Source organism: Vanessa cardui, chromosome 28 (genome assembly GCF_905220365.1).
Source record: "Vanessa cardui chromosome 28, ilVanCard2.1, whole genome shotgun sequence".
NCBI classification, from domain to species: domain Eukaryota; kingdom Metazoa; phylum Arthropoda; class Insecta; order Lepidoptera; family Nymphalidae; genus Vanessa; species Vanessa cardui.
Window position 1 is genome coordinate 5,374,655 of NC_061150.1, and position 23,989 is coordinate 5,398,643.

At 40.6% G+C, this 23,989-nt stretch overlaps 1 protein-coding gene and 1 non-coding gene across 2 annotated transcripts in view; both read right to left on the bottom strand.

The window, feature by feature from the left end:
• Positions 1 to 1,318: 1,318 nt before the first annotated feature.
• The window catches only part of LOC124541428 (dipeptidyl peptidase 9), a 29,709-nt gene continuing 7,038 nt past the window's right edge, over positions 1,319 to 23,989 (bottom strand). Inside the window, exons 3-19 of the mRNA XM_047119296.1 lie at positions 23,794 to 23,972; positions 22,985 to 23,082; positions 21,857 to 21,959; positions 20,460 to 20,587; positions 19,602 to 19,728; positions 18,517 to 18,670; positions 15,368 to 15,542; positions 14,798 to 14,907; positions 14,486 to 14,638; positions 13,847 to 13,991; positions 13,330 to 13,419; positions 12,473 to 12,639; positions 10,615 to 10,758; positions 9,190 to 9,268; positions 5,277 to 5,469; positions 5,088 to 5,199; positions 1,319 to 4,558 (exon numbers count right to left, since the gene is read on the bottom strand). Coding sequence (XP_046975252.1) covers positions 4,466 to 4,558; positions 5,088 to 5,199; positions 5,277 to 5,469; positions 9,190 to 9,268; positions 10,615 to 10,758; positions 12,473 to 12,639; positions 13,330 to 13,419; positions 13,847 to 13,991; positions 14,486 to 14,638; positions 14,798 to 14,907; positions 15,368 to 15,542; positions 18,517 to 18,670; positions 19,602 to 19,728; positions 20,460 to 20,587; positions 21,857 to 21,959; positions 22,985 to 23,082; positions 23,794 to 23,972 — 2,250 coding nt within the window. The 3' untranslated portion in view covers positions 1,319 to 4,465. The remainder of the gene's footprint in view (positions 4,559 to 5,087; positions 5,200 to 5,276; positions 5,470 to 9,189; positions 9,269 to 10,614; positions 10,759 to 12,472; positions 12,640 to 13,329; positions 13,420 to 13,846; positions 13,992 to 14,485; positions 14,639 to 14,797; positions 14,908 to 15,367; positions 15,543 to 18,516; positions 18,671 to 19,601; positions 19,729 to 20,459; positions 20,588 to 21,856; positions 21,960 to 22,984; positions 23,083 to 23,793; positions 23,973 to 23,989) is intronic.
• Trnal-aag lies at positions 10,197 to 10,278 on the bottom strand. Its single transcript has one exon. It is a non-coding gene; the product is annotated as a tRNA-Leu (tRNA).

The following is a 23,989-nucleotide window of genomic DNA, read 5'->3' on the forward strand; positions in this document are numbered from 1 at the left end:
CACTTTCACATTTATAATATTAAATAATATAGTTAAATACATATAATGATTATAATCGAAACTATTGATTTTACATTATTATGTACTTATAAAATTGTTGTAATTAGTTACTGAATAATTTGTTGAACTTTAATTAATACTAAGAGTCGAGATGGCCCCGTGGTTAGAACGCGTGCATCTTAACCGATGATTGCGGGTTCAAACCCAGGTAAGCACCGCTGATTCATGTGCTTAATTTGTCTTTATAATTCATCTCGTGCTCGGCGGTGAAATTCTATCACATGTGTATTCCACCAACCCGCATTGGAACAGCGTGGTAGCATATGTTCCAAAAACCTTCTCCTCAAAGGGAGAGGAGGCCTTTAGCCCCGCAGTGGGAATTTACAGGCTGTTGTTGTTGTTGTTGTTGTAATTAATACTATTGTATATGACATATTTAAGACTAGCATTTATTTATTTAATTCACGAATAACAATAGCATATAAAACAAAATATAACCATTAATAATACCCAGTGGCGTAAAAAGGGCGGTGCCACCGGCGCCCAGGCACAGGGCGTAGACTCTTTGGGGCGCAAGATTAGACAGACCGGGCAGGACTATTGTTTTTTCGTTTTGCTCTAGTTAAGATTCCGCTGAGCCCCTAATACTCGATTCCAATACAAACGTACTTACATGCTAGTATCATTAAAAACATACATCGCGCTCATTTTTATGACAGCGCACGAGCGTATTGGTGTTTAGTGTTTATCGTTACTGGGCATTTGCAGTAGTGAACCTGCGTTTAAGTTTTAGTGAGTGAGACAGTAAAACAGGCAAAGGGTCTGCTTAAATAGGGCGCAGTTATAGAAGCTCCCACAGGGCGCAGAAAAGGCTACTAACGGCGTTACACATGGTAATTATAACAAAGAATAATACCATTTGCAAACTTACTAATTAATTATTTATCATAATTAATTATTGACGACTTCCGTGGTCGAGTGGTGTGTACACCGGTTTTCTTGGATACGCCACTCCGAGGTCCCGGGTTCGATTCCCGGCCGAGTCGATGTGGATTACCATTACTTTTCTATGTGTTTTTGGGTCTGGGTGTTTGTGATACCGTCGTTACTTCTGATTTCCCATAACACAAGTGCTAAGCTACTTACATTGGGATCAGAGTAATGTATGTGATGTTGTCTCATATTTACTTATAACATATTATCGATTTTGATGACATTTTTATGTATTCACTCCCAAGATGGTTCAGTACCACCCTATTTATGTGACAGGGTTATATATATTTGACATCAATATACAGAAAGGAAAACACGTTTAAAATTCATTAAAATATTTTATTTTATAATAACAGTGAGAAACTTATAATATTGATGACTTTTGTATCAAACGAGTATTATGCGATAACGTGTCTCAGCACGCGCTTACACTACAGCTGAGTATGTACAGAAACATGCCGACTGCGGAACTGCGGAGTCAATCTGACGAAACGAAAGAGGTTTTACTTAAATAATATATATATATATATAAGGCGCGTTGATCACGCGACACGCCATTCCACGAGTCGAGTTACTGAGCAACGAAACACTCGTCGCTCATTGGTCGACGCGCGCTCAGAGAGCGAGACGGACGATCGGAAATGATTTGTCCAGCGTGTGAGAATGTCAGACCCTTGTTTGCCAGCGGGCACTTTGAGCAAGTACCCAGAACACCTCAGATCATATAGAATAATATACATATTTCCAAAATAAAGGTTCTGATTTTCCGATACATCCAGAATCTACAAAGATGGCAAAAAATCAGTAACAAGGTGTTATAACGAAGCGTTATTCATTCGCAAATTGAAGAACAACGAAAGGGTCTTTGTTATAAGCACCCATTATCCAAATAAGCCCCGGGCCTCCGATGAGTTAGAGACGGGCCTGAAGACAGTCTTAAGTAATGATTTGTCCAATAAACCACCAATGAGCAATGTCCTAGGAGCTCGTTTCGTGGAATGGAGTTCAGATAACACACTCGGACTCTGACCAGAGCCGAGACGTCGCATCTCACGCGAGACGAGCGCCGGACGCAGTCGGAGACCAGCTTTGGAGACATTCGCTCGTAACCAAAGCCGGAGTTATTTGCATTGGAAAACGATCCTTTAGTCTTATGAATAAAGTCTATAATTATATTGCAAGGGAAACAGAGACTTGACAGTACATTCATTACATATATACGATTGTAATCCTTATTTATATGACGATTTGGATCAATTTTCGTTGCGAGTATTCTAGACATATATCAATGCTGCACTTGAGAGCCATCTTCTCTTACAATCTGCAGCTTCATCTCTTCTGTAGTTACAATAAAATCAATTTCACTTTAACTTATATACTGATACGCAGTTTGAACAGTTATAGATCTGTTCGTCCACGGAGTAATTATATTATCAGCGATTAATTATTAATTAACGGTCGTGCTTACGAGACGTCATAACGTGCGAGGTGATTAATGTCATAAAGACACACATGCACGTGAGCGAACAGATGTATAAATATATAATCTGTGTCAATTAAGAAGATTTATAAACGACAACTAACCGTTAGAAAAAAAAACATTATTTTGGTATTGAAATTCTTTTCTTTGAAATAAATTTAAATTAACAACCAAAACGATTATATTGTTTATTAATTAGTAAAGAGTAAATTCTAATAAAAAAAAAAATGTTTGAAATGTTTTTGCTGACCTTACGTTCGCCTTACCAACACGCGTTACAGAAATGACATTGAATGTTGCTAGTAACAAAATATCAACTTCGAATTCAAGATCCAAATCATTCGTATATATTTATTACACTGACTCTCATCGACGTAAAGAAATAATGAAATCAAACGATGTTCGTACGAATTCCGTTGCAATCTATAATAATGAAAAGGCATTCACTATAATGCCTAACTGATTACTGCTGAACCAAAATACATGCAACTTATGACAGAAGATTCAGCGCGTCCGTGAAGGTTTTAACATATTATATATGCCAGGAATTGCACTCGACGTTACAAGCGTGAAAAACGAAATGTATATAGAATTTCCCTTCAAGAATACTACACATCCTGAGATCTTATTGAGACCGCTCGAATGTAAGGCGCGTTTGAAAACTCCCGCACTATTCCAACCGGAAGAGAGAAGTCAAATGAGCGACATCTGAAGGCGAACTGTCGCGACACCATCGGCCGAGAGCTGGTTGCTCTCTGACACTCGCTGTGGATTTGCGACACAATGACGTTTCGAACGTCGACGAAACTGTTATCGGAATTTCGGAAGTGAAATTACAGCGTGTGTAAGTAGTTGAGTGTAACAGTGTCGTGTTATACATAGAGATATATCAATCATGAGCTCTCAGTGCGCGATACAGCTGAGTTATTAGCGAATATGTACATCTGAGGTTTGTTTCATTTCGATTGGAATAGACTACGAGTACACTCAACTACAGTTGTAGAGCGATTTGTGACATTCACTCGGCGGTAGGGGCCAGCCCGTCGCAGATGGTACCAACTACCATCACATACATTACATATAAACTCTCGCGCGAACATACAAACATACATACAGTCAGTGAGATTGGCGTACGAGTACAGTTTCGTCGATTGCACTCTTTGTATTCTTAAACATATTACATCATCACACAGTATAAGACAAAGTCGCTCACCGCCGTCTGTCCGTATGTATGCTTACATCTTTGAAATTACGAACAGATTTTGATGCGGTTTTCAATAGATAGAGTGATTCGAGAGGAAGGTTTCTGTGTATAATACATGGACAGTGCAGTCAAGAGACACTGCTGATAACGTTGGAAGTTTCTAATGTGATGTCGTAAATAAGCAAATCCTGTTGTATATATTCAGTATCTCGCTAGTATTGTATAAATTCATTTGAAAACTTTATCACTGGGAATTTTAATAGCATTTATTTCAAGAGCAAAGCTTAATTAGCAGCTCAGACGGATTGAGAAACCGCTCGATGCTCGGATGTGACGCGGAAGGTCCATTATATTAAAACTATATAAAAAATCGATTAAACAAAATAAGGTAAATAGTTTTATTCGTAAATAAACTCGATTTCAAATAAATTTATACAAATTACAAACTTAAAACGAAACAAGTATCAAAATTTCATCGCTATATTTTATCTAGTTTGAGCCGCTTCTAGCCGGATAGAACCGGTTTACATCTGAACGAATCCGGTTACTGGGAAACTTTCAGGAGTTATTTCGTTGCTTTTGCCAAGATTTCATGAAGATCTTTTTCAGAAATAAAACTTCAGTAATACTTATAAGATTAGGGAAATAAAAATACTTAAAAGTTTACATTCGACTCTTTACCGCATAATACTGTTCAATCAGCTAGTTATACTTGGCAACTGGTAGCTCAACTGCAGACCGTACGGAGCGGTAGCGTCGCCGGTCGAGCTACCGACGGCCGCGGCGACTCAGAGGTTCTCGTGCAGGAAGTGGAGTAGGGTCGCCTCGTAGTGCTTGGAGGCGTGCATCGCCCGCAGCGAGTGCCGCTCGCCGGGGTACACCTGGAGTGTTGATCATCGGGTCAGTCGGTTGCTCAATAATGACACTTAACAACGAGGCATTACGGTCGAAATTAGTAACAGTGTATTTTCGTTAGGGAAAAATAAATGATGAAGTTTGATAAAGCGCATTATTATTTCAGTGTAATCAAAATCGCCTGTGTGTGTGTGTGTGTGTGTGTGTGTGTGTGTGTGTGTGTGTGTGTGTGGGTGTGTGTGTGTGTGGGTGTGTTTGTGCATGTGTGTGGGTGTGTGTGTGCATGTGTGTGGGTGGGTGTGTGCATGTGTGTGGGTGTGTGTGTGCATGTGTCTGCGCTTGCGTGCGTGTCTGTGCGGGTGTGGTGTCTGTACGTGCGTGTGTGACTGTGTGTGCGTGCGTGTGTCTATGCGTGCGTGTTTACTTGTGTTCGCGTATGCGTGTATGTGCGTGCGTGTGTTTGTGCTAGATCATAGCACAAACACACATGATCATATTTCAAGGCAAGAACTATCTGTGTAATATTGCTCCTCGGTCAGTCGACAGGAATCGCACCTGAACTCGGTGCGGCTTCCCGAGGCGGATCAGCTCGGAGAGCAGCGCCGCCGTGTGGCAGAAGTGGACGTTCTCGTCCGCCAGCCCGTGGATTATGAGCAGTCTGCCCTCTCTGTAATAACATATATAGTAATGATCTCTCACTGTGAGCAGCTGAAGCGCTCAGAGGCACTCACTCAGGGCACGCACCGGTCGGGGAAGAAGGGCGCGTGCGCGAGCACGCTGGCGCGCGAGTAGGCGTGCGGCGCGCCCGCCGGCAGCCCCATGTAGCGCTCCGTGTAGGCCGTGTCGTACAGCCGCCAGCACGTCACGGGCGCGCCCGCCACGCACACCTTGAACACCGTGGGCCGCGTGGCCAGCCCCAGCAGGGCTAAGTAGCCGCCTGCAAGAAACGTTGACGTCTAAATCTGCTTCACTAGTAATCACCCGCGACTTCGCTCGCGTTTGAGGGTGCTGATTGTCATGTCGTTGGAAAAAAAATGTCTTTTCTTTGAGTTCAAGTTTGGTTCGTTCCAAATTTTATCAAGTGGTACAGCAGATCGGTTTGTACAGCTCCCGCTCCGTGACCGAAGACGCAATGGTTCCACCACTGATTAGGGAGCGGGAGATGGAGATGGCCCTCGGCTACGTCTGTTCCAGGGCCTATTCTGTGCGACGCTCTGGAATACCTAGGTCTCTCGGAGAAAACCTTTGACCCTAGAGAGCGCTGTCCCCAGGTGGTGGATAGGAGAACGCCCGTCAGCAGTCTCAGCTGTTGAAGGATAAGAGGGAAATTAAATACCTCTCGCGAACCAAATAAGGCCGGAGAGAAAACTCCCTCAAAAATCCCTGCTCAGGAGCTCCTTCAAGATAAGTGAAGCAGAGGTCTTGGGCGGAGATGAGTGTATGGTTCGGGATACTCATGTCGGGATGGCGGCGGAAGAACCTAACAGTGAGGTCAACGGCGGCACTCAAGTCTTCCAAGAAGATTACGACCTTAGCGTCAGGTGGCAACCGGCCGTAAAAACCATAGCCGATCTTTATACCAATCATGAGACAAAGCACAAAAGTAAAGAGGAATAATGCTAGGGCGTCCCCTTTAAGCGACGGTAAACCAAGAGATCGAAACAGGGTGCCAATATCCCAAGTTCGTATTGCGACTTGTAATCTTGGTTCCATGACTGGACGCAGTATTGAACTAAGTGATATCTTGGAAAGACGCCACATAAATATTTGCTGTGTGCAAGAAACAAGATGGAAAGGGGCTAAATCATGTTACATCGGTAAGGGGTATAAACTTTTATATAATGGAAAAGATAATGCTAAAAATGGAGTTGGAATAATTCTAGATCAAAATCTCAGCCAAAACATCGTTGAGGTAAACAGAATTAGTGACCGTACCATAGGTGTAAAAATGGCTTTTGAGAAGCAGACATGTCTAAATGTCGTCTCTGTGTATGCGCCACAATCCGGGTGCTCAGATGCGGATAAACAGGAATTCTGGGATGATCTGAGTGTTTACATAAACAGAATACCCACAAAAGAACAAAGACTTATCTGAGGAGACCGGGTTCAGACAGGAGCGGCTTTGGAGGACATCATGGTGGCTTCAGGTATGGGAAACAAAATAATGAAGGAATCACAATTTTAGAATTTGCCGTCCTACAGAATTTAGCAGTAGTAAATACGTTTTTCCAAAGAAGGATGAGCATCTTATAACCTATAAAAGCGGAAACTCCAAAACACAAATTGATTATATTCTTGCCGACAAGTCGAACATAAAGTAATTCAAAGATTGTAAAGTAATACCAGGTGAACCGCTTACAAGCCAACATAGACTACTCATAGCATCGATGAAGCTTAAAAGGCCTATAAAAATACAGACTACAAAAACTGAGAGAATTAAATGGCAAGAAATCCACTCAGAAAAAGGTTCCGCTTTTCAAGAGGGCATCAGAAACTTCATGACGGAAAATCCCCCTGGAAATGATTCTCTAGCTAGGTAGCTAGCTAGGAATCAGTAAAGGCCCACCAAGAATTGGGAAAGATTCTAAGTGGTGGAACAGCGCTACTTAAGAAAATGTAGCAGAGAAAAAGCGTCGGTTCAAAATATGGCAAGAAACCGGCCTGGACCAAGATAAGGAGCTGTACAAAGAAGCAAAGAAAAATGCCCGAAGAACTGTGGCAATTGAAAAAGACAAAGCCGATGTAAACCTATACAGACGCCTAGAACTAGCAACGGACACTGAAATTTATAAGATAGCAAAGCAAAGACACCAGAACAGTAAAGACATAATTGCAACTAAATATATAAAGGATGAGAAAGATAATTTACAAAACGGCAGTAAGACCAACTTTGCTCTATGGCCGACAACTAAGGCCCATGAACAAAACTGCACACAACAGAGATGCTTATGTTGCGGTGGTCGGAACGAGTTACTCTTAAAGACATGGTGCGCAATGAATATGTAAGGGGAAGTTTCAAAGAAGCTCCCACATCCCAAAAAATTTCTGAGGCTAGATTGAGACGGTACGGCCACGTTATGAGAAGACCGGACGATCACGTGGTTAAGAAGTGCCGTTCCATCGCTACAAAAAAGAGGGGCAGAGGAAGCCCCAAACAACTTCGATGAAAAATGTCCAAAGGACATGAAGGTGTTGGGACTTCACGAACAAGACACTCAAGAACGATGCAAATAGCATCGCATGATTGGGAAAGCCGACCCCGCGTAACGGTATAAGGCGAGGCAGAAGAAGAAGCTCTGGAATACCCAGGTGCAAGGCTTCGGAAGCTGTTTGACAAGTGTCTGGGCAGCGGGCAGTTTCCGAAGCCTTGGAAAGAAGGGAAGTTGGTCCTGTTGCCGAAGGAAGGTCGGTCGTTGGATTCCCCTTCGGCATACAGGCCAATTGTGCTGCTGAACAAGACAGGAAAACTCTTCGAGAAGATCCTCGCAGCCCGCCTCGTTCAGCACCTCGAGGAGGTCGGTCCGGGTCTCTCGGAGGCACAGTACGGATTCAGGGCGGGCCGGTCGACGGTCGACGCCCTGGACGCCCGAAGACTCGGACGACGGAAGCGGTGGCCCGGGGGCAGGTCGTCCTGGCTGTGTCGCTTGACGTGGCGAACGCCTTCAACAGTCTCCCTTTCGAGACGATACGGGAGGCACTCCGTCTCCTACAGGAGACTGCTGGAGGCGTACCCCCAGGGCAGGTAGATTCTCTGGGCGGGGGTCGATGGGAGGATCGTCCGGCATCGAGTGGGCTGCGGCGTTCCACAGAGGTCGGTTCTCGGGCCAATTCTGTGGAACATCTGATTCGACTGGCTCCTGCGGGCTCCCGTCCTTCCCGGGATGAGAGTGTTGAGACGCTGACGACATTCTCGTCACGGCGATTGGACGGGACTTCCGGGAGGCGGCTCGCCTTGCCTCGAAACGGCTCTCACCGTGGACCGCATGGGAATGCTGGGCTTGAGGGACCTCTCGCTGCCGAGCATCATCAACGCCATGCTCGGTAGCGAGATGTGCTGGTCGGAGATGCGCTCCTTCTGCGAAAGTGTCATGTCGCAGAAGGAAGCAGCAGAGCAGGAGCGGGAAAAGAATGCCACCACTGACTCGCTCCGCAGAAGACGACCGGGGAGAAGGAAAAGGCGCTACGCGCACCTTCTCCCCCCGCCTCAATAAGGGTCGCAGGGACCAGGGGGGGTCCAAGTACCCTGGGAATCCCCCTAGGTGTTGGAGGCCCGTATAGGCGGGCCGACCGTCAGGGCGTCACGGTAGCATGCGTAAGCGATCCCGTGGCGTCCGCCGAAAGACGGAGAGGTTACCGAAAGTTTTTTAGTGGTTTCGGGGCTCCGGGGAATACCACACCCGTCCCCCCTTCCATCACGTGGGGGAAGAAAGTAATGCGTTTTTCCAGAGAGAAGAAAAAGTGGTTTGTACAGACAGACAGAAGAAGGGATATATATCTCAATTCTCAAAGTTGGTGGCGCGTTAGTTATGAAAAGAATGGTTAACGACTACTTAACATCAGGTGGCTCATATGCTTATGTGCCAAACAATGGCATAAAAAACTAAATAAAAAAAAAAATTATTAATCTTTTCAATGAGATTACATTATCGATTCTCACCGTAACTCCAGCCGTGTATCGCGACTCTATCCATATCGATACATCCGGTTTCCTTCGCCAGCCACTGTAATACTTCAACCTGAAAAAAAAAACATTTTTTTAGTGTATATGCCCATGTCACCATAACATTAAAATCTATCTCGTGAGATTGTAAACTATCGAAATATCCATCCATAGCCGTCCACCTGAAATATGATTGCAATTTAGATTATAATCTATCAATATACAAATAAAACACACACAATTTCTATAGTTCATAATATTGCGGTTAAGTTAACATTTTTATAATGTAACTGTAATTTACTGCGATAGATGATAATCTACCGAAAATTTCGTGAGATAGATTATAATCTAACGGTAACGGTGTTTACAATAAGCTATTTTACTGGTTTTAAAACTCATTTTATATTATTTAGTAGAAGTTAAGGAGACCAGTAAAAGTTGTGTTTTTTATTTCTAGTACATATGTGCCGAAAAATATCATATTAAAAATTCCATAATTGAATAGTCCGCAAAAACGCTACTTGGACAATATGGAGCTGCAATGGGGTCGGTGACGTCACTTGCCTGTATTTTAATCTGTGGTACATATAGTAGAAAAGCAAAGTTTACAAGAAAGTGACTTCATCGTAAGCCCGACCAATCAGGAGTGTTTTGTGTCACGTGACAAACGTTTGAAAAAAATAAGTATTATTTTCAACTTTCGTTAGTAAACAACCTTTTTTAAACTCATAATATACACTTACATACACACTGATTACAATAATTCACAATTTATTTTTCGCATTGTCAAATAGCCACTAATACTAAAATATTAACTAACCATTTACAATCTACAATGCGTCACCAACATTGGGAACTAAGATGTTATATCCCTTACTAGCGTCACGACCCCAGCTTCAAAAATATTAATAAATTATTTGCTTTGATTTAATAAATTGTTATTGTAATGATTATATAAGAAAAAAAAATGTAGCTGTCGACTTTACATTAAAACAAAAATATATTGGCAGCGGTGGGATTCGAACCCACGCCTCCGAAGAGACTGGTGCCTTAAACCAGCGCCTTAGACCGCTCGGCCACGCTACCCACAACAACCACAGCGAAATATTTAACCTAATTCTTGTTCCATAAGTAATATATTTGAATCTACACATATAATAAAATTGGAGTGTCTGTTTGTAATATTAAAATAGCCCTTTTTTTATACAATGCACGGTACATATGCCAAAATAACATTCTTTACAATTTTTGTCAGTCTGTCAGTTTGTTCCGGCTAATCTCAGGAACGCCTGGACCGATCTTGACGGGACTTTCACTGGCATATAACTGATATAATAAGGAGTAACTTAGGCTACAATAATATTTACACAGCTAGTATTTATATACTTGTGCGGGATCAGTCAAAGTGTCAAATGTTCGTACCTGATCATCCAATTCGACCTGGCCCATCTTCCCCCGTATCGCCGCCTCCCACGCGCGGCCCCGGTGCTTGGAGCCCCGCGAGTCCACGGCCACCACGTTGAACCCGCGAGCCGCCAGCATGTGCATGCGCAGCTGTCTGATACCCTGGAAATATTTATCATGGGAAGATTAAATTTTTGGTCATATGGGAACTGGATTCAGTAGAAAAATGATATAATATGGCTTCAATTCTATATAATTGGTATACTACACAAGGAACTCATTTTTAACGAGTTCGAATTTCTGGTTAATAAATATTGAAAAAAATTAACTACTGAATTTCTTGCCCGTTCCTCTCCATAGAATCCTACTTTCGGAACCGGTGCTAGCTTCATTTAAAGTAGTTGTTAAATAATGATTCAAAAGTGCTTGTAATAGCCTATAGTACGTCACATTTTAGATGTAGCATCGGCAAATTTTGGCAAAAAAAAAAAAAACGCAATAGAAGGATGCGTGACAGCGTCGATACACTGCCGGCGCGCGCGCCTCATTGAGGCGGGAGGCCTTGCATTCCTTCCCCCGTCACCCCCCGAACGATTATTAGCTAATGGAACAAAATTGTCATTAGCTAATGGGTTCATAAAATATGTATGTATTTATATATTTATAGTTATGTATTGTTATTATGTGTATATTGTATGTACATTCAAATTGTAGATTTTTTTATTTTTTATTTATTTATTTATTTTTTATTTATTTTTTTTTATGATATATTATCATATATTGTCACAACCCGTCACAACCACACAGGGTACCATTGAAAATCAGCGTTGGGTTCTTGGAACCCAACTTGGAAGCTGAATGGTACACCTTTTAGGACATGTTAAGATCATTGTGTTGTTTTGTATTGTTGTTGTTTTTTTTTTGTATATTTAGTTAGCAAGTAGTTATAGTTAGTTAATATGTTTATATTCTTTTTGTTTGTTTTTTCTTCCTTTTGTTTTAAATTTATATACTTCTTATTCTTTTATTATGTACTGTGTCCTAATAAACATTTCTTTCTTTCTTTCTTTCTTTCAAATTTAATAAAAGTGATTACTGCCGATTCACACAACCAATAGAAACAGCCTCCTATCGCGCCATTCGACGCTATTCGTCGACGTGACAAATTTACGAATATATTAGGTCATATGATATTACAAATTATTACGTTTGAGTAAAGATCATATTCACATAAGAAATAAATATTGATATTTTGGGATAGCATACTTAGTTCGGATGTGATCGGTTTTACGAATTTTGCCGATGATACATCTAAGTTGTGTCGGTCTATACTTGATTTATATACTTTTTTTTTAATGTTAGGGCTTTGTGCAAGCCCGTTTGGGTAGGTACAACCCACTCATCAGTTATTCTACCGCCAAAGAACAGTACTCAGTATTGTTGTGTTCCGGTTTGAAGGATGAGTACGCCAGTGTAACTACAGGCACAAGGGACATAGCATCTTAGCTCCCAAGGTCGGTGGCGCATTGACGATGTAAGGAATAGTTAATATTTCTTACAACGTCATTGTCTATGGGCGATGGTCTTCCAACTCATACCATAAAAAAAGGAATAAGTAAGTATATTTTGACTTCGAGGACACCCCACTTCCGGTCCTCAGCGCGCAGGGGTGCGGGCACTTCGTCACGCTATCATGCGTAAGCGATCCCGTGGCGTCCATCGAAAGACGGAGAAGGTACCGTTGGTTTTTTAGTGGGCAAACCACTAGTGTGGGAGTCCCACACCCCCCCCCCCCACTTTCCATCACGTGGGGGAAGCGCGTAATGCGTTTTTCCAGCGAGAAAAAAAAAAAAAAAAAAGCGGTGCGGCCACTGACCCGGTAGCTGTTGGTGACGGTCTGCACCTCGGGCCCGCCGTACACGTGCAGCACGGTGGGGCGGCGCCCGGGGCCTCGCGCGCGCCACAGCGTGCAGTACGCGCGCAGCCCGCACGACAGCCGCGCGCTCAGGATCTGCGGCGCCGGAGCGCCCGCCAGCAGACGCTCTGCAACCACAGCACCCACATCAACACACACTATTCAAGTGGGCTTTTACAAGCACTTTTGAAGCGTCGTTTAACAATTAAGTGAACCTACCACCGGTTCCGAAAGTAGATTCTACTGAGAAGAACCGGCAAGATACTTAGTACTTACTCCTTGTCAATATTTAAAAACAATCATGTCAGTTAAATAATGTGCCTTTTTAATCAATGTATTTTTTACAAGTGATTTAAATTTATGAAACGGCAAAGTTAAGAATGTCTGTGGAATTTTATTATTGTTCAACGACACGGCTACTTGTCGGTTATCCTGACGCTGACGCCGCGACCAGCTCGAGCTTTCTAGGGCGACAGCGCCATCAAGACTCAACAACAACAAACAACAACAACAGCCTGCAAATTCCCACTGCTGGGCTAAAGGCTTCCTCTCCCTTTGAGGAGAAGGCTTGGAACATATTCAACCACGCTGTTCCAATGCGGGTTGAATGCACATGTGGCAGAATTTCTATTAAATTTGTCACATGCAGGTTTCCTCACGATGTTTTCCTTCACCGCTGAGCACGAGATGAATTATTAATACAAATTAAGCACATGAATCACAATCATCGATCAAGATGCACGCGTTCTAACCACTGGGCCATCGAGACTCGATACAGTCTAATTACCACCACACTTGTGACATGAAGCGACTGTTACCTTTAACGAGGATGGAAACGTCGTTGTCGTCGTCACCGTCGCCGGCCCGGCTGTCCCACGAACCGTTGAACGATCGAGTGTCAGATGTGTCTGCAATTCAAAAATATCTATTATTACCCACTGTTCCGTTTAACAATGCTCTGTTTGCATTCAAAGCGTTTTGTTAGGAGACTAATTGTTATTTATTATGTCACTAGTAATCACCCGCGGTTTCGCTCGTGTTTTATGTTGTTGGTTGACACGTGTCAGGCAAAAAAGTACTCTATTTCCTTTCTTAGAGTTCAAGTATACTTCGTTCCAAATTTCATCAAAATCGGTTCAGCGGTTTGATTTGTTTGGACGGACAGACAAACAGATAGACAGACAGACTGTTCTGTTCTTTTCAGCGGTTTGGTCGTGAGAGTGCAACAGACAGACAGACATACATTCACATTTATAATTTAAAATAATTTTTAAAAAATATATTAAAGAAAAAAAATGAAAGAGGTGCGTAGTGACGTCACGGCGGCGTGCTCACCCGGGGCGTGCGCGCGCTCGGCCAGCGCGCCGCACGCGCGCAGAGCCACGCCCGCCACGCCGCTGCCTGCGTGCTCGACGCGCAACACGCGCGTGCTAGGCGCGCTGCTGATGTTGGACGACGTGATCACCGCCGTCGAGCACTCCTAAGAACGCAGATTTGTTTAGGTATGCCAACATCAAAACTATTTCATTTTACGAGTAATCATACTGAACTGAAATAGCTCATCACAAATTAAAAGTCGTCTCGAGAGAAAATCGAGGTATCCCACCATAAAAAATCAAAAAAAAGCCTTTCATTAAAAATGGAAGTGTTTAAACTTTTTAATTTATAGTCGAAAATATATACCTCAGACCAGAGAAGAACTGGCGCAAGAAACTCAGTGGGATCTATTTTTTTTTTTCTTAATTCAACCATATTTTTGGAATTGAAAGTCTTCCTAAGTCTATGGTAGCAGTGTCCCATAATGTATACATATCGAGCAAATTAAAAGTACTCGTCAACCCTGTATTATTTTAGCTGTAGGGATCTGTTTCTGGGAGATTATTATTTCACGTATTAATAGCGTGCTTATGATCTGTGCCAAATTTTAGCTTTTCTTATTACAAATTAATTTAGTATATTATATTAACGTAATACCTCATCCATGTCAACGGTATGCGAGTGCCCCACGGTGGTGAGGAGCGTGACGCTCTGCGGTGCGGGCGGGTCGTAGGAAGTCACGTACAGGTGGCGCTCCAGCGGCGTCTCCCGGAGCCCCACGAAGTACACCAGCCCCCGAGATTCGTCCACCTCAATATTTAATTAATTAACAACAAAATCTTAGAAAAAACTTTAATTCCAGTTTGGTAATTCGTGGAATTAGTATGTTAATTTTGGTCCTTCGAGCCGGATAAAACCGAAAATTCACGATTAATTCCGATCCTTCTCAGAATAAATATGTATCCTCACCCATATCTTCCTGCCCATCACCTCCCACTCCCCGCTAGTGATGGCCTGCTTGCTGATCACGCTCGGGCCGAGGGCATTCGATTCGTCTTCCGTTATCATATCTATTACAGCTGTAAAAAGATATACATATATTATAGTAGATAAACAAAATACATTGGCGGACGAGCATTTGGGCCACCCGATGGTATGTGGTCACCATCACCCATAGACAATGACGCTGTGAGAAATATCAACTATTCCTTACATCGTCAATGCGCCACCAACCTTGGGAACTAAGATGATCTGTCCCTTGTGCCTGTAGTTACACTGGCTCACTCACCCTTCAAACCGGAACACAACAATACTGAGTACTGTTGTTTAGCGGTAGAATATCTGATGAGTGGGTGGTACCTACCCAGACGGATTACACAAAGCCCTACCACCAAATGAAGTCACTAATAACTCAGAAACTGTGACACCTACAAAGTTGAAATTTTCCAGGTATGTTCCTTATAGGATGTAGACACCCTTAGGGGGTAAAAAGCCTTGGAAGTTTGTTTTTTTTTTTAATTTAGGGCCCATATTACTCACAGGTAGCTCTCTTGGCGGGCACCGCGCACGTGACGAGGTAGAGGTGGAGGTGGCCCGTCTCCTCAGAGGCCCAGATGAACCGCATGGTCCCCGGCGCGGAGGGCAGGAAATGCAGGATGTCGTGAACGTTGACCCACGCGTCCGGCGCCGTCTCCGATATCAGCACTTGGATTTGCTGAACGATTATTATTATTATATTATAATTTCAGAATATTCTAGAGACAAAGCATTGACACAAACAGGAAATGAGTTAGCAAGGTTATGTACTTGGACTTGGAAATGATTATATAAGATGTATATGCTTGAGTATTTAAGTAGAAAATTTAAAAGAAATATGTCGGAGTAACAGGATGCTAAACAGGTGTCATGGTTGATACATTAGAAAGACTATGTAAGCAAAATGTTACGCTTGTCAAATAATAACGGATCGCGTCGACCATGACACTTACAAATCCATTCGGGTCGACCGACTTCGTCGCTTCATTCAAAGATGCAATGTTAAGACTAAAAACTTTTTATGGTAAATCTCTAAACAAGAAATGAAGTGACAAATGACAACAAGAAATAATAAAGGGATCTGTATATAAAAAAAGTAAAAAGGGGTCGATTATGAATCGATTATCTAAACGTGCGGACAATGCCTGTAAGTTAAAAGGGGTCCTTTTAAAGTAAATTAGCCGTCAAGTAATATAAACAATTACTCTATTCATTAATAATGAAAACAAATCAATCGCGCGTCGTTATATACATTATCTGTTATAAATATACACCTCCATAGACAATCAAGTAACTTTTAATAACTGAATTAGAAAAGGAGCTAGCAAGTTTTTTTTATTTGAAATTAAAAGTAACCAGGAAGCTGGTTTGTCACAATCTAGGAGTCACTTGCCGAAGTAAGCCAGAAACTAGCCAGTGTTGGGCAAATTTTAATTGCAGGAACAATTAAAGATTAACAATTAATTAATAGTTAATTGTTACTACTACAGTTAACAATTAACACGTTCACTGCCACCTAAATTTTTCCTATGCTTATAGCGATGCCGGCATACATAATGCCGCGAACACGCTAAGCGTGTCCCCGGCATCGCAAGATAAATTGTATGGACAAGCGTAGCGTGTCCACTGGCACAGGAACAAAAAACATATTATTTTTTTGTTAAAACGGTCTTTTTTAGTTAATATTTCTTGTGTTATGCAATAATTAAGGTGTTTAGAATGATGTTGTCAGTGTTTTATCCCGGAATTATGACAAAAAACCGCTTTTATGGTAACTAAACATCATAATGAATCAGTGGTTGTAAAACTTTTTAATAAATTCCCACATATCATATTTACATTGGTGTCGAATTTGATATATACTTTTTATCGCGTTATGATTTAGTTCGTATTTCAATAAAAAAATTGTTCATGATATATACTGTTATCTGTTATCTACTGTTGTATCCCTGCAAAGGACGCGGGTCAGTTTGAAATTAGTAAGGTATAATCAAATAAAATAAAATAGAACTTTCAATACAAATTAAAACAGAGTTTAAATTTCGCTTCATAAAGTGTCCATAAAAATCCACCTTCTTTTTTTTCTCAAATACATACTTATTAATTTCTAAAATCAATTTTTATCTCACTTGTTTCGTTCACTTTCTTTTTAGTTGCTAGAAATGTTCAAAGGTCATAGGATATCGATTCGGTGCACATGTCTTGATATAATAATAAAGAAAAATTAAATAAGTAATAATTAATAAACAAATAATTAAAAAATAATCAAGCTTCTTGTAAGCTAAACTCGTTTTATTGTTTCATTACTTCAATTCTTGTAACACGAATTTGAAGTTGACATGTGTTTACATTTTTAAGGTAAATCAGCCTTATTTAGTGTTTGATTTTATATATTTGGTGTATGTATGTGGTAGTTAATGATTAATCGAACTAACATATAGGTACTTGTAATACATAATCAGTATCAGTATCAACATAACACAAAGTAAGACAATTTAGTATAAACTTTGTCATTAAATAGGAATGGCAGAATTACGGCTTATATAGTTTTACTACAAAGGTGTATAAATTTTTATAATAATAGATATTTGTACAAAAAAAAAATGTAACAAAGTTCCTCAAATTTGAGAAAACAATAACAAAATTAGTTCAATTGTCAACAAATTGGTAATAGGCCATTAATAAAAAGTGGTTTGTTGAAAAAACAGTTTGACAATCTATGATTATCCTTAATAAGTGAACAAGCCTAGCGTGTCGCCGGCATTACAAAAGACATTTTTTTCTAAAATAAAAAAAAAATATTATTTTTAACGGGCCACTTAAAAACTCAGTAGCTTATCGCTTGAAGATTGCACACAATTAGTTTGAATGAATAATTTAGCCTAGTTTTTAAGATATCACTGAAATTCTTAGAACAAGCCTAGCGTGTTCGCGGCGTGGCTATAGAAATTCGCATGAACACGCTAGGCTTGTCGCTGGCACTGAACGTGTTAATCAATTGTAATTGTGGAAAATCACAACTAACAATTATTTAATTGTTAACTGTATTAGTAACAATTAACAATTAATTAATTTTTAATTGTTTTGCTAATTTTAATTAATAATAACAATTAAAAATACTGCTGTATAATGTAAGGACTTGAACGAAGACGACGACCTGAAATGTTTTTGTTTTATACCTACGCTGCAGAAATATTTATCAATGCAACTTTATATTATATAATATAAAAATAAACACTTTTTTCCGTGGAAAGAGAGATTTAGAAAAAATAAGCTTAATACTTGACCACATTTTTATTCGTCTGAAGGCTGATACTTATAGCTTAATTTTCCTAAATTTTTACTAATTACATTTTGATATATAAAGTTAATTGTTAGTTTTAATTGTTTTATAAAACAAAAGTTAATTGTAATTATTTTAATTGTAAGCTGCAATTGACATACGTTAATCAAATTAATTTAATTGCAAGGTGAAATTAAAAGTGTAACTGCGATTAATTTAATTGCAATTACTTTTTTAGTCAATTAATAAGATAATTGACAATTGCTTGATTAATGCCCAACACTGAAACTAGCTCACATAGACCAGGAGCGACACCAGTGACATCCTACACGAGTGACCTTGAGGGGTCAGATGACGTAACAAGACTCGCCTGTGCGGCGCAGTGCGCGTGCGCGGCGTCGCAGGGGGCGGGCTGCGCGGCGGGCGGCGCCGCCTCGTACGCGGCGCGCGCGCTGAACTCGCTCAGCGGCACCAGCGCCAGCTCCAGCCGCTGCTGCTTGCGGTCCAGCAGCTGCACCCACACGCTGGGGGGGGGGGGTGTCAGGCATACTTATCATCTCGAAAGTCTTATGTATGTTTAGTGTGGTAGTAGTTCTTGGTGGTAGGGCTTTGTGCCCGCCTGGGTAGGTACCACCCACTCATCAGATATTAAACTAAACAACATTACGCAGTATCGGTTCGAAGGGTGAGTGAGCCAGTGTAACTACAGGCCCAAGGGACATAACATCTTAGTTCCCAAGGTTGGTGGCGCATTGACGATGTAAGGAATAGTTAATATTTCTCACAGCGTCATTGTCTATGGGTGATGGTCACCACTTATCATCAGGTGGCCCATATGCTCGTCCGCCAACATATTCCATAAAAAAGCATTAAGCATAACAAAGTAAACAATCAACAACAGCAGCCTGTAAATTACCCACTGCTGGGCTAAAGGCCTTCTCTCCCTTTGAGGGGAAGATTCGAAACACATTCCACCACGCTGTTTCAACCCGGGTTGCTGGAATTCATGTGGCAGAAGTTCTATGAAATTTGTCACATGCAGGTTTCCTCACGATGTTTTCCTTCACCGCCGAGCACGAGATGAATTATAAACACAAATTAAGCAAACATACGCAATCATCGGTTAAGATGCACGCGTTTAAACCACTGGGCCATATTGGCTCACAGTAAGGGCCATATATCATTGGCATACTTATTAGATTGGGTTCGATTCCCGGCCGAGTCGACGTAGATTACCATTAGTTTTCTATGTTGTCTTGGGTCTGGGTATTGTGGTACCGTCGTTACTTCTGATTTCCATAACACAAGTGCTTCAGCTACTTACATTGGGATCAGAGTAATGTATGTGATGTTGTCTCATATTTATTTATATTTATTTATTTATTTATACTTATTAGATATGTTTTTGTATACATTGTAATTACTATTTAATTAATTATTTTATTAATTACTTACTATGTGCCACAAGGAGTCCATCCGACCCTCGCTAAGTACTCGAACCAGGGAAACGTCTCTTTGAGCGACTGTCTGAGGTGGTACCATCTGATGTCGGTCACCTCCATTGAATCGTTCGAGTCTGAGGCTGGGGACAGATAAAATAAAATTTTATTTACTAAGTCCATAAAATCTCTTTTGAATCTTTGAATTATTATTAGTATCATTGTTTTTAGTCAAATTGTTTAAGTCGAATTGTTTTTAGTCGAATAGTTTTAGACGAATAGTTTTAGACGAATTGTTTTAGACGAATTGTTTTTAGTAGAATTGTTTTAGACAAATTGTTTTAGTCGAATTTTCCGTAGACGTCGTCATGTCGTAGTGTTCAATGTAACTAAAAACAGTTCGAAAAGAACCGGCAAGAAACTCAGTAATTTCTCTATGCCATTATTTTGATTACAGACTATGCACAAATCAAAGCAATTTTTTTTTATATATTGTGCCAAGAAGTCAATAAGTACTAAGTCCACGCTTTCTTTATCTTTAATATGAATCTTGTATTGTGTAATACGGCTCATTAACAATGATATTTTATATGAGCTTTAATTTTTTTTAATAGGCAAAGTTAATAATAACTGTGGAATTTTATCATCGAAACGAATAATTATTTTACAATCAACGTATAGATTTTGAATCAATGGTATTGGGAGGGATAAATATAAGTACCGTCATCAAAACAAATATTGCTATTTTAAAAACCCTAACAAAATAATATAGAATATGAATAAAATATATATAGTACCATCATCAAAACAAATATTTCATTTTTTTTTAAAAACCTTAACAAAATAATATGGAATGTGAAAAAATTATGTATACCTTGTGGTGTGTGGTCGGAGTGCCCTTCCTGGTAGTAGTCCAGAACTGTGGTGGGGGTCGCATTCTGCAGTCTGAATGTAACCATCTTCAAAATTGATTTCGCATTCGGTGTGCCCGCGCGAGGAAATCTGAAATCGTCAAAATTAACCATGAACAACTCCTTACGCTGAGTTAGGAAGATCGCGGGTTCAATCCCAAACAAGAACTGAATTATCCGGTGCTTCACTTCAGTGGGTAATTTATTTGGGGCATTCATCTCGCGCTTTGTGGTCGGTAAACATCGTGAGGGAACCTACATATGACTAATTATAATGACATTCTGTCACATGTGTTTCCACCAACCGTCATTGGAGTAGCGTGAAGAGTGGGAGGTCTAAGCCCAACAGTGGGAAACTTACATATTGATACTTTACTGACTGTAATTGATCACCATCGCCTTTAAACTCTGGCCATGTAAGTAAGGTCATTTATAATCAGGTAAGTTACAGATATTATAATAAATGCTTAATGGGACGCCAAACAACAGCACTCAGTATTGTTGTGTTCCGGTTTGAAGGGTGAGTCAGTTTAATTAAGGACATAACATCTTAGTTCCCAAGGTTGGTAACGCTTTGTCGATATAAAGAATTGTCAATATTTGTAATATACCATTGTCTATGGGCAGTGGTGGCAGGTACGCCAACATATACCACTAAAAAAAGGTATAAGATTGTATAAACATATAAGCTTTTAAATTAACATTACTTTTATTATTAAAGTTATTAATTTCGAGATATTTACCATGTCTTATATTATTGTTCGGTGGAGCTCGATATTTCGTCATTATCTACGAATGTCTTATTCACGAGACTGAAGTTTGCGGGTAGATGTCGATAATGTTAGAAGTGTCCATATCGGACCTCCTTTCTCGTACGTTTGCTGCGTAAACACCGGTCACCACTACTATTGTAACATTCACCCCTACCATTGTCACTAGTTATATTTATCTTATGTACACTCGACACTCGATCCCGTGTTTTGCAGACGAAACTCGCCGTATCGATTCGCTTTTTTTTTATGGTATAGGTTGGCGGACGAGCATATGGGCCACCTGATGGTAAGTGGTCACCATCACCCATAGACAATGAAGCTGTGAGAAATATTAACTATTCCTTACATCGTCACTGCGCCACTAACCTTGGGAACTAAGATGTTATGTCCCTTGTGCCTGAAGTTACACTGGCTCACTCACCCTTCAAACCGGAACACAACAATACTGACTACTGTTATTTGGCGTTCGAATAACAGGTGAGTGGGTGGTACCTACCCAGACGGGCTCGCACAAAGCCCTACCACCAAGTAAATTTAAGTAAGTATTTTATTAGCTTAAAAGTGTCATAAAAACCGTTGGTCCTCACCTGAACTCCTCGACCTCACCGCTGGAGCTCTGCGAGGACGGAAAGCTGAATATCTTCACATCGCTCTCGTCCACCTCCTCGTACGCTATCCGGAACACGTCATCTGCGGTAAAAAAAAAAGTAAAGTAAAGTAACGGCCTGTAAATTTCCCACTGCTGAGATAAGGCCTCCTCTTCCATTAAGGAGAGGGTTTGGAACGTATTCCACCACGCTGTTCCAATGCGGGTTGGTGGAATGCACATGTGGCAGAATTTCGATGAAATTAGACACATGCAGGTTTCCTCACGATGTTTTCCTTCACCGCCGAGCACGAGATGAATTATAAACACTATTAAGCACATATATATAGTGGCTCCTACCTGGGTCATCTGCGGACGTGACGTCATTACATCACTACATAGCACAAGACAAAGTCGCTTACCGCAGTCTGTCTGCTCAGACCTTTTAAATTACGCAACCAATTTTGAAGCGGTTTTTTTAATGGATAGAATTTGTAGATTTGTGGTCTATCGTCCTCATTACATCGGTTTTTTCCCGTTATTAGTGCGATGATAATCTAGTTGATATGATATGATTTTTATTTCTGTAAGATAATAACAAATTTGCTAATTTTGCCGCCCCTCTAAATCTGCCGCCCTAGGCTCCAGCCTACTTAGCCTATTGGTAAATCCGCCACTGAATTCATTACGCATTCAATATAGATCAATACGGCCTTACCAGCAAATAATTTAAATTAATATTTTCGAAGATATCACAGATTTAAAATGGAGCGACATAGTAGTTTGAATCATCTAATGTTGTAAAGCTGTAAACGTTGTATATCAACATTGCGAAGCCAGGTCGCCAGTCTATTTTGATTAGAGTTCTACTCCGGTCACATGGATATTACAAGTTATTATGTTTGTGTAAAGATCATATTCACATAAGAAATCATTATTGATAATTTGGGATAGCGTTCTTAATTCGGATGTGATCGGTTTTACGAATTTTGCCGACGCTACATCTATGTGTTATACTATACGAAGGTCTTATGCCCAATTTTTTTCCGATCAGAGTGATGACTGGCAGTAAACCAATAGCCTATAAACTTAGAAGAGAGTGGTCAAGAGAACTTCACCATCAACTCACCATCTCGTTTCGGTTGCCACCAGATGCCAGTGTACCTTGAGAATTCCTCCTGTGTGACGTAGCACGGAACCCCGGCTTGGCGAGGATCATCTGCTAAACTGGAAACAAATGCTTATTAATAAAACAACTGCCGAATTTAATAAAAGTTTCTCAGCAATAGGCTATTTGACAATGCGAAAAATTAATTGTGAATTATTGTAATCAGTGTATATTATGAGTTTAAAAATGGTTATTTACTAACGAAACTTGAAAATAATACTCAATTTATTAAAAAATCCATAAATAAAAATGCAAATTTTCAAACGTTTGTCACGTGACACAAAACGCTCTTGATGGGCCGGGCTTATGATGAAGTCACTTTCTTGTAAACCTTGCTCTTCTACTACATGTACCAGATTAATATACAGCAATGTAAAATGACAAATTTTGAAAAAATCAAAAAACATCATAACTCAAAAATGTTTAATTTTTGCACTATACATATGGGGGTTAAAATTATTGCAAATAGTCACCCCTATCACCTCCTAACGGATATACGTCGAGTTACCAATAACCCTGTATAAATGGAAATATAAAGGATATTAGTATTAAAAGCCTCAGGGTAATCGGTAACCACGTTGATACATAAACAAAAAAAACTATCAAGAAAACGATTACGATTTCAAATAATATGTTTTTATTACATAACTCTAAAATAATCAGGAAGCTTATGTAGTCTGCCTCACAGTATAAGTGACCAGTGTGTTGTATTTTGTATGTCTGTTAAAAATTACTTCTATTCTGAATTTTTATAAAAGGCGATCGCTCACCGCTCATCCCTTCCTTTGCAAGCGTATGTCAGTCGAGCCGGCCGTTTTAGATTATCACCCGCGAGCCATATGTCCCCTCTCGCAGCGTGGGCCACGAGCGAGGGCATTGAGGGACACATCGCAGGCGTCAGAGGCGCCCCCCACCCCGTACTGAGGGAGCGGGGGACTAGAGGTGGTGACTGTAAACAACCATAAA